The sequence below is a fragment of the Ranitomeya variabilis genome, chromosome 4, assembly GCF_051348905.1.
Source record: "Ranitomeya variabilis isolate aRanVar5 chromosome 4, aRanVar5.hap1, whole genome shotgun sequence".
NCBI lineage: Eukaryota > Metazoa > Chordata > Amphibia > Anura > Dendrobatidae > Ranitomeya > Ranitomeya variabilis.
In genome coordinates, this window is record NC_135235.1 from 26,149,293 (window position 1) to 26,161,412 (window position 12,120).

Here is a 12,120-nt window from a genome sequence, read left to right on the forward strand (position 1 = left end):
CAAATCATGTGGCAAGGCCTGTTAAAGGGTCGATATTGACTTTTAGGATTCGTACTTCCAATAGGTGGCGCTATAGAGTTCTAGCCCTCTTCCTCTCTAAAGAGACTATTTGCACATTTAATTTCCTAGAGGAGAATGCATGGCCTACAAGTCTCCTAATTTTGAGATGCCAGGTCTGGCTTGTCACTCTCCATAAGGGGAAACATTACCCCTTAGATCCCCTTTTCTTAGCACAGAACTGCTAAATAATGTGGAAGGGTAAAAATCTGGATCCTATTGATGACTGATTAAAGGAACTTTCCTGCCTGATAATCGTATTGGAGGAGTAAATACTCTGGATTATGTGTGAGATTATAATATCAGATTATTCTATATGCTATGCCAGATTATATATGTCACAGCTCTTCACATGGGCTGATAAATCATCCAACAGTGTCCAAAAATGCACTCGCTCTCTATCACCCCCTGTGTAAACATGGAAGCGATCAGGCGACGGTCGAGCAGACACCCTGTGGTTGGCTGACTGCATCTACATCGCTGTCGCCAGCACATCCCTCTGCCTATTCAGTATATGCGCTGCCGACAGTATGTGTTCAATATGGCCAGAAATCAGCCCATGCAAAAGAATCTCTCACCAAAATGGCTGATAACAGGGAGTAATAGCTCTTCCCCGCAGGATTCTTGATCTTCTGTTCTTTATATCTCAGATGACACTGAAGACCATGAAGTGATGAAGCCGAAGGCAGAAGAGATGAAGCCAAAGGCAGAAGAGATAAAGCCAAAGGCAGAAGAGATAAAGCCAAAGGCAGAAGAGATGATGCCAAAGGCAGAAGAGATGATGCTAAAGGCAGAAGAGATGATGCCAAAGGCAGAAGAGATGAAGCCAAAGGCAGAAGAGATGAAGCCAAAGGCAGAAGAGATGAAGCCAAAGGCAGAAGAGATGAAGCCAAAGGCAGAAGAGATGAAGCCAAAGGCAGAAGAGATGATGCCAAAGGCAGAAGAGATTATGCTAAAGGCAGAAGAGATGATGCCAAAGGCAGAAGAGATAAAGCCAAAGGCAGAAGAGATGATGCCAAAGGCAGAAGAGATGATGCTAAAGGCAGAAGAGATGATGCCAAAGGCAGAAGAGATGAAGCCAAAGGCAGAAGAGATGAAGCCAAAGGCAGAAGAGATGAAGCCAAAGGCAGAAGAGATGATGCCAAAGGCAGAAGAGATGATGCCAAAGGCAGAAGAGATGAAGCCAAAACCAGAAGAGATAAAGCCAAAGGCAGAAGAGATGATGCTAAAGGCAGAAGAGATGATGCCAAAGGCAGAAGAGATAAAGCCAAAGGCAGAAGACATGAAGCCAAAGGCAGAAGAGATGAGGCCAAAGGCAAGAAGAGATAAAGCCAAAGGCAGAAGAGATGATGCCAAAGGCAGAAGACATGATGCCAAAGGCAGAAGAGATGAAGCCAAAGGCAAGAAGAGATGAAGCCAAAGGCAGAAGAGATGATGTCAAAGGCAGAAGAGATGATACCAAAGGCAGAAGAGATGAAGCCAAAGGCAGAAGAGATGAGCTCCGGCTGACAGGATCTGTAAAATTGGGTGGCCAATTTTTTTTTCCACTTAAACGCTTGGATTTGGGGCTAAGAATCATTTTTACAACTGGGTCACATTAAATATTTTGCACCATTTGGCTTTTACTTGTTTGTTATTTCCCCGGATATTCTCCTTACATGGGGTCTTTGGTCATAAATCAGCTGAGAGGAGCACAGAAAGGAATAGATAAAAAGAGTTAAAAACTCTGCAGTCAGACCTCACACTGCGCTCACTGACGGATTCCCAGTTAACTCACTCAGAAGCCAGAAAATGCAGTTTAACACGGAGGCGATAGAAGACAAAATGTGCACATATTTTTAATGTGACCCAATAGTTAAAATTATTTTTGCCCCAATTATATGCATTTAAGTAAAGGAAAAAACAATATATAAAAATGTTCCCTAAAAAGGTGGACAACCCCTTTAATGATCTCAGATTTGGCTGCTGCAACTACTGGGGAACAAAGCGAGGGAGGAGAGGAAGTGCCCCATGCACATTTTGCTGTGGGCTCCCCCAAGGCAAATGTGACTTGGAGTCACCAGATCTTAGAATAGAAGACTACTCCCCGGTATTCTCACCCTCATCGTCCTCTGAGTCGCTGTCCGGAGGAGGCTGTAGAAAATCTGGACAGAACTGAACCTTCGCAATGGATCTAGGACAAAAAAAAAAAAGAAAGGAGCAAGTCAGAGTGGCCGGTGGGGAGAAGATCTTACTGGTACATGATGGTACAGGTAAGAGCTGCGCTCACAGGTTCGATTACTGCAGGACTCCACCTCTCACTGCTGTACAGAACAAGCTCTGCACACTGCACCAGGGGACATATCACACCCCATGCGGTCATTGAAAGAAGCTGAATATCTGAATATCCAACCTGAGGCTTTAAGAAATTATCAAAAAAAAACCAAACAAAATGGAATCCCCTCCCCCATCATTGTGCAAAACCAAAACCTTCACAGCACAGGCACATTGCACCTAATGCAGAACCTGGTGAATGTTCTGCAGCAGCTGCACAGGAGGGGAACGCGACAAATGTATCGGACTATGTGGGCTCACCCGCTCACTGCTCCGCCTATCGGAAGCTCCTCCCACAGAAGCAAGTCACGCCCTCCAGTCACCCATCGGCACAGTCCATTGGATGAACAGGAAACCGACAAACATAAGAGTCGAGAGACATCGGGGCAGGACACGGTGCACAGATACCTGCCAGAATCCACAGCACGTACTGCAAAAGAGGAAAACATAAGAAATCAGGAGGTAAAGAGCAAAGAAATATCCAAACAATTCCCCCCCGTTCAGTGCTATACACTCCACCCCCTCAACCGGCACTCTACAGTCTATCCTCCGACTGGCGCTCTACATTCCATCTCCCGATTGGCGCTCTACATTCCATCCCCCGACTGGCGCTCTACATTCCATCCCCTAACCGGCGCTCTACATTCCATCTCCCGTTTGGCGCTGTACATTCCATCCCCCAACTGGCGCTCTACACTCCATCCCCTCAACCGGCACTCTACACTCCATCCCCTCAACCGGCACTCTACACTCGATCCTCCGACTGGCGCTCTACATTCCATCTCCCGATTGGCGCTCTACATTCCATCCCCTAACCGGCGCTCTACATTCCATCTCCCGTTTGGCGCTGTACATTCCATCCCCCAACTGGCGCTCTACACTCCATCCCCTCAACCGGCACTCTACACTCCATCCCCTCAACCGGCACTCTACACTCCATCCCCTCAACCGGCACTCTACACTCGATCCTCCGACTGGCGCTCTACATTCCATCTCCCGATTGGCGCTCTACATTCCACCCCCCGACTGGCGCTCTACATTCCATTCCCCGATTGGCGCTCTACATTCCATCCCCTAACCGGCGCTCTACATTCCATCTCCCGTTTGGCGCTGTACATTCCATCCCCCAACTGGCGCTCTACACTCCATCCCCTCAACCGGCACTCTACACTCCATCCCCTCAACCGGCACTCTACACTCGATCCTCCGACTGGCGCTCTACATTCCATCTCCCGATTGGCGCTCTACATTCCATCCCCTAACCGGCGCTCTACATTCCATCTCCCGTTTGGCGCTGTACATTCCATCCCCCAACTGGCGCTCTACACTCCATCCCCTCAACCGGCACTCTACACTCCATCCCCTCAACCGGCACTCTACACTCCATCCCCTCAACCGGCACTCTACACTCGATCCTCCGACTGGCGCTCTACATTCCATCTCCCGATTGGCGCTCTACATTCCACCCCCCGACTGGCGCTCTACATTCCATTCCCCGATTGGCGCTCTACATTCCATCCCCCCGATTGGCGCTCTACATTCCATCCCCCAACTGGTGCTCTACACTCCATCCCCTCAACCAGCACTCTACACTCCATCCCCCGATTGACGCTCTACATTCCATCTCCCGATTGGCGCTCTACATTCCATCCCCTAACCGCCACTCTACATTCCATCCCCCGACCGGCACTCTACATTCCATCCCACAACCGGCGCTCTACATTCCATCCCACAACCGGCACGCTACACTACATCCCCAGACTGGCACTCTACATACCATTCCCCCACCAGCGCTTTACATTCCATCCCCCGACCGGCATGCTACACTCCATCTCCAGACCGGCACACTACACTCCATCCCCCCACCGGCGCTCTACACTCCACCACCCCAATCGGCGCTCTACACTCCATTCCCCCACAAGCGCTCTACACTCTATCCCACAACTGGTGCTCTACACTCCATCCCCAGACCGGCGCTCTACATTCCATCCCCCGACCGGCGCTCTACACTCCATCCCCCGACCGGCACACTACACTCGATCCCTCCACCGGCGCTCTGCACTTCATCCCCTAACCGGCACGCTGCACTCCATCCCCTAACCGGCACGCTGCACTCCATCCCCAGATCGGCACGCTACACTCCATCCCCCCCACCGGCGCCCTACATTCCATCCCCCAACCGGTGCTCTACACTCCATCCCCCGACCGGCACGCTGCACTCCATCCCCTGACCGGCGCTCTACACTCCATCCCCTGAAAGGCGCTCTACACTCCATCCCGCAACTGGTGTTCTACACTCCATCCCTCGACTGGGGCTCTACATTGCATTCCCCGACTTGCGCTCTACATTTCATCCTGACTAGTGCTCCATATTACATCCCCCGACTGGAGCTCTATAACTCCATCTTCTGAGTGGCACTCTATATTTCATCCCAAAACTGGCACTCTATATTCCATCCTCCAACTGGCGCTCTACATTTCATCCCACAATTGGCACTCTATATTCTATCCCCCGACTGGTGTTCTACATTCCATCCCCTGACTGGCGCTCTACATTCCATCACCCGATCGGAGCTCTACATTCCATAAACTGATCCACGCTCTACATTCCATTCCCTGACCGGCACTCTATATTCCATATCCCGAATGACGTTCTACATTCCATCACCCGATCGGCGCTATACATTCCATCCCCCGACTGGCGCTATACATTCCATCTCCCGACTGGCGCTCTACATTCCATTCCCCGACCGTCGCGCTACATTCCATCCCCCGACCGGCGCTCTACATTGGATCCCCCGACCGGCGCTCTACATTGGATCCCCCGACCGGCGCCCTACATTCCATCCCTCGACCAATGCTCTACATTCCATCCTCAGAACGGCACTCTACATTCCATCCCCCGATCGGCGCTCTACATTCCATCCCACAACTGGTGCTCTACACTCCATCCCCCCCAACCGGCGCGCTACACTCCATCCCCCCCGGCGCGCTACATTCCATCCCACAACTGGTGCTCTACACTCCATCCCCCGACCAGCACTCTACATTCCATCCTCCGGCACTCTATATTACATCCACTGACCAGCACTCTACATTCCATCCACCGACCGGCACTCTATATTACATCCACTGACAGGTGCTCTACACTCCATCCCCAGACCGGCACGCTACACTCCATCCCCCCACCGGCGCTCTACACGCCACCACCCCAATCGGCGCTCCACACTCCATTCCCCCACCAGCGCTCTACACTCTATCCCACAACTAGTGCTCTACACTCCATCTACTGACCAACGCTCTACCCTCCATCCCACAACTGGGCTCTACACTCCATCCCCAGACCGGCGCTCTACACTCCATCCCCCCACCGGCGTTCTACATTCCATCCCCCTACCGGCACTCTACACTCCATCCCCCGACCGGCACACTACACTCCATCCCCCGACCGGCGCTCTACACTCCATCCCCAGACCGGCACGCTACACTCCATCCCCAGACCGACACGCTACACTCCATCCCTCCACCGGCGCTCTACACGCCACCCCAATCGGCGCTCTACACTCCATTCCCCCACCAGCGCTCTACACTCCATCCCACAACTGGTGCTCTACACTCCATCTCCTGACCAACGATCTACACTCCATCCCACAACTGGGCTCTACACTCCATCCCCAGACCGGCACTCTACATTCCATCCCCCGACCGGCGCTCTACACTCCATCCCACAACCAACACACTGCACTCCATCCCCAGATCTGCACGCTACACTCCATCCCTCCACCGGCGCCCTACATTCCATCCCCCAACCGACGCTCTACACTCCAGCCCCCGACGGGCACGCTACACTCCATCCCCTGACCGGCGCTCAACACTCCATCCCTCGACTGGGGCACTACATTGCATTCCCCGACTTGCGCTCTACATTTCATCCTGACTAGTGCTCCATATTACATCCCCCGACTGGAGCTCTATAACTCCATCTTCTGAGTGGCACTCTATATTTCATCTCGTGACTGGCACTCTATATTTCATCCCAAAACTGGCACTCTATATTCCATCCTCCAACTGGCGCTCTACATTTCATCCCACAATTGGCACTCTATATTCTATCTCCCGACCGGTGTTCTACATTCCATCCCCTGACCGGCGCCCTTCATTCCATCACCCGATCGGAGCTCTACATTCCATTCCCTGACCGGCACTCTATATTCCATATCCCGACTGACGTTCTACATTCCATCACCCGATCGGCGCTCTACATTCCAACCCCCGACTGGCGCTCTACATTCCATCTCCCGACTGGCGCTCTACATTCCATTCCCCAACCGGCGAACTACATTCCATCCCCTGACTGGCGCTCTACATTGCATCCCCCGACCGGCGCTCTACATTCCATCCCTCGAACAATGCTCTACATTCCATCCTCAGAACGGCGCTCTACATTCCATCCCCCGACTGGCACTCTACATTCCGTCCCCTGACCAGCACTCTACGTTCCATCCTCTGACTGGCACTCTATATTACATCCACTGACAAGTGCTCTACATTCCATCCCCCTACCGGCGCTCTACATTCCATCTCCCGACTGGCGCTCTACCTTCCATCTCCCGACTGGCGCTCTACATTCCATCACCTGATCGGCACTCTATTTTCCATCACCCGATCGACGCTCTATATTCCATCCCCGATCGGCACTCTATATTCTATCCCCCGACTGGTGCTCTACATTCCACCCCCCGACCATCACTCAATTGTTGCATTGACTCACGCACAAACAACATCTTTCTTTATTTAACTTAAACATCAGGTCTCGTAATTTAAGGTAAAAATGAACAAAAAAAAAAATGTTTTCATTGGAGTTCCCCTTTACATTTTCTGACCTATTATTCCCCCATTGTCCGGAGCTGATTTTGTGCTGAATGTCTTGTTGCTCATCAGATAAGTGGAATTACAGCGAGGTTGTGCTGCTCTCGGAAAGGCGCGGCGGCACCTCACTCTCTACCTGCAACAATCGTTTTCCCATCTTCATAGAAGAAAAGGAAGTTTATTTTGCGTTATCGCTCCCCAGATGACACGAGGAGGAGAGAGGCAATCTCAGCGAGTGCAGAATAGAAGCAATTACAGCAAATTAGTACAACAGCGTGCAGGAAAAGTAAGCGAATAACAGGAGAAACGATCAGAGCTGCGGCGTCCACTTATCATTCATAGCGTATGCACACAATGAGACCTCGTCTGCGCCTCAGATTACCTGAATATGCTCCTGAAATACTCTGCGCTGCCAGGGAATCCCGATCCTCCCTACTCTGGAGGCATAATACTACCCATGTCACCTTGTGGCCTTCTCGCCACTAATAGTCACAGCACGCCACAAGATCGGCACACTCCTATGCTGAAATACTCTGAACTGCCAGGGAATCCCGATCCTCCCTACTCTCGAGGCATAATACTACCCATGTCACCTTGTGGCCTTCTCTCCACTAATACAGTCACAGCACGCCACAAGATCGGCACACTCCTCTGCTGAAATACTCTGCGCTGCCAGGGAATCCCGATCCTCCCTACTCTCGAGGCATACTACCCATGTCACCTTGCGGCCTTCTCTCCACTAATACAGTCACAGCACGCCACAAGATAAGCTAATTTCTCTGCTGAAATACTCTGTGCTGCTGTGGCACAGTGTTCCATTCTGTGCAATCGTAAACTGGCCTTCACTATCCTCCTCACACCACGACACTGCCCCGCGTAACTTAATGTCCTGCACTAATGCAATCGTACAGGACAACTAACACTCCATGCATGACCAGCAAACCTTCCTATCCTGAAATACTCTGTGCTGCTCATACTCTTGATTCCCCATCTTTCAATCTGTGATTTCACTTTTTTCATCTCCACCTACCTCCATCTCTTCTCTTACATCATTACATGAGTGAATATGGCCCTGACCCCCCCACTCCCAAAAGATCCCACTCTCCTTTCCTGAAATACTCTGTGCTGCAGTGAAAGTTAAGGTTTATACAGCCTTTGTGTTCCTGTACTGTAATGAGGGAGAAATTACTACTCGGTCCGACGCAAAAGGTTCATTTTACCGTTCATAAATCTGAATATTTCACGAGGAGACAATTCTAGTTTTGGGATGTATAACGTCCCCCCGCTCCTCATGGTGAAGCCGCACATTACTTTTACTGCTTTTTTTTCCTGCAACGTTCAATGAAACACCTCGGCCGTGAATGATTTCAGCTCCATTTGTAATTTTCCGCCTGAGCTCAATAAAACAATCATTTAATGATCGCGTTGTCCGACCTACATAATGCAGGTTACATTGTGTGCAGGCGAGGGGATAAATTACACCGCCTGACACCCTAGGAGCTGTTTAACTGAAATATGTTTCCATCAGAAAACAAAGTGATGTGACTGCTCCAAAATCCTGCGCGGTCTCCGTCTAATGCGCGGACAGATCGAACAGCCAGGTAATGAAAATCAATCTCTCTTTTCAAAACATATCTGCAGCGTGCAGAGATAAGCTCCTCCATGTGACCTGCGCCCAAGGATAAATCAGAGAAAACAGCCCTAGTGTGATCAGAAAATGTATGGATTCAAGGGATCCAAAAATATCACCGAGCCCGATCTATACCGAAAATGTCCAAGAGAGGTACTATTATAGCAGTGATATTCTTGTATATAGGGAGTAGTATTAAAGCAGTGATATTCTTGTATATAGGGAGCAGTATTATAGTAGTTATATTCTTGTACATAGGAGCAGTATTATAATAGTTATATTCTTGTACATAGGAGCAGTATTATAGTAGTTATATTCTTGTACATAGGGGGCAGTATTATAGTAGTTATATTCTTGTACATAGGGGGCAGTATTATAATAGTTATATTCTTGTACATAGGAGCAGTATTGTAGTAGTTATATTCTTGTACATAGGGGGCAGTATTATAATAGTTATATTCTTGTACATAGGAGCAGTATTATAGTAGTTATATTCCTGTACATAGGGGGCAGTATTATAGTAGTTATATTCTTGTACATAGGGGCAGTATTATAGTAGTTATATTCTTGTACATAGGAGCAGTATTATAGTAGTTATATTCTTGTACATAGGGGGCAGTATTATAATAGTTATATTCTTGTACATAGGAGCAGTATTATAGTAGTTATATTCCTGTACATAGGGGGCAGTATTATAGTAGTTATATTCTTGTACATAGGGGCAGTATTATAGTAGTTATATTCTTGTACATAGGAGCAGTATTATAGTAGTTATATTCTTGTACACAGGGGAGCAGTATTATAGTAGATATATTCTTGTACATAGGAGCAGTATTATAGTATTTATATTCCTGTACATAGGGGGCAGTATTATAGTAGTTATATTCTTGTACATAGGAGCAGTATTATAGTAGTTATATTCTTGTACATAGGGGCAGTATTATAGCAGTTATATTCTTGTACATAGGGGCAGTATTATAGCAGTTATATTCTTGTACATAGGGGCAGTATTATAGTAGTTATATTCTTGTATATAGGAGCAGTATTGTAGTAGTTATATTCTTGTACATAGGGGCAGTATTATAGCAGGTATATTCTTGTACATAGGGGCAGTATTATAGTAGTTATATTCTTGTACATAGGGAGCAGTATTATAGTAGTTATATTCTTGTACATAGGAGAAGTATTATAGTAGTTATATTCTTGTTCATAGGGGCAGTATTATAGTAGTTATATTCTTGTACATAGGGGCAGTATTATAGTATTATATTCTTGTACATGGGGCAGTATTATAGTAGTTATATTCTTGTACATAGGGGCAGTATTATAGTAGTTATATTCTTGTACATAGAGGCAGTATTATAGTATTATATTCTTGTACATGGGGCAGTATTATAGTAGTTATATTCTTGTACATAGGGGCAGTATTATAGTAGTTATATTCTTGTACATAGGAGCAGTATTATAGTAGTTATATTCTTGTACATGGGGCAGTATTATAGTAGTTATATTCTTGTACATAGGAGCAGTATTATAGTAGTTATATTCTTGTACATAGGGACAGTATTATAGTAGATATATTCTTGTACCTAGGAGCAGTATTATAGTAGTTATATTCTTGTACATAGGGGGCAGTATTATAGTAGTTATATTCTTGTACATAGGGGCAGTATTATAATAGTTATATTCGTGTACATAGGAGCAGTATTATAGTAGTTATATTCTTGTACATAGGGACAGTATTATAGTAGAAATTTTCTTGTACATAGGGGCAGTATTATAGTAGTTATATTCCTGTACATAGGGGCAGTATTATATTAGTTATATTCTTGTACATAGGGGCAGTATTATAGTAGTTATATTCTTGTTCATAGGGGCAGTATTATAGTAGTTATATTCTTGTACATAGGAGCAGTATTATAGTAGTTATATTCTTGTACATAGGGGCAGTATTATAGTAGTTATATTCCTGTACATAGGGGCAGTATTATATTAGTTATATTCTTGTACATAGGGGCAGTATTATAGTAGTTATATTCTTGTTCATAGGGGCAGTATTATAGTAGTTATATTCTTGTACATAGGAGCAGTATTATAGTAGTTATATTCTTGTACATAGGGGAAGTATTATAGTAGTTATATTCTTGTACATAGGAGCAGTATTATAGTAGTTATATTCTTGTACATAGGGGAAGTATTATAGTAGTTATATTCTTGTACATAGGAGCAGTATTATAGTAGTTATATTCTTGTACACAGGGGAGCAGTATTATAGTAGATATATTCTTGTACATAGGAGCAGTATTATAGTATTTATATTCCTGTACATAGGGGGCAGTATTATAGTAGTTATATTCTTGTACATAGGGGCAGTATTATAGCAGTTATATTCTTGTACATAGGGGCAGTATTATAGCAGTTATATTCTTGTACATAGGGGCAGTATTATAGCAGGTATATTCTTGTACATAGGGGCAGTATTATAGTAGTTATATTCTTGTATATAGGAGGTAGTATTATAGTACGGTAGTTATATTCTTGTACATAGGAGGCAGTATTATAGTAGTTATATTCTTGTATATAGGAGCAGTATTGTAGTAGTTATATTCTTGTACATAGGGGCAGTATTATAGCAGGTATATTCTTGTACATAGGGGCAGTATTATAGTAGTTATATTCTTGTACATAGGGAGCAGTATTATAGTAGTTATATTCTTGTACATAGGAGAAGTATTATAGTAGTTATATTCTTGTTCATAGGGGCAGTATTATAGTAGTTATATTCTTGTACATAGGGGCAGTATTATAGTATTATATTCTTGTACATGGGGCAGTATTATAGTAGTTATATTCTTGTACATAGGGGCAGTATTATAGTAGTTATATTCTTGTACATAGGAGCAGTATTATAGTAGTTATATTCTTGTACATAGGGACAGTATTATAGTAGATATATTCTTGTACCTAGGAGCAGTATTATAGTAGTTATATTCTTGTACATAGGGGGCAGTATTATAGTAGTTATATTCTTGTACATAGGGGCAGTATTATAATAGTTATATTCGTGTACATAGGAGCAGTATTATAGTAGTTATATTCTTGTACATAGGGACAGTATTATAGTAGAAATTTTCTTGTACATAGGGGCAGTATTATAGTAGTTATATTCCTGTACATAGGGGCAGTATTATATTAGTTATATTCTTGTACATAGGGGCAGTATTATAGTAGTTATATTCTTGTACATAGGG

At 45.8% G+C, this 12,120-nt stretch overlaps 1 protein-coding gene across 2 annotated transcripts in view; it reads right to left on the reverse strand.

The window, feature by feature from the left end:
- The window catches only part of LOC143769547 (NACHT domain- and WD repeat-containing protein 1-like), a 44,734-nt gene that overhangs the window by 1,068 nt on the left and 31,546 nt on the right, over positions 1-12,120 (reverse strand). For both annotated transcript variants that reach the window (XM_077258203.1, XM_077258202.1), the window contains exons 12-13: positions 2,632-2,800; positions 2,157-2,230 (exon numbers count right to left, since the gene is read on the reverse strand). In XM_077258203.1, the coding sequence (XP_077114318.1) occupies positions 2,157-2,230; positions 2,632-2,800 (243 nt within the window). The remainder of the gene's footprint in view (positions 1-2,156; positions 2,231-2,631; positions 2,801-12,120) is intronic.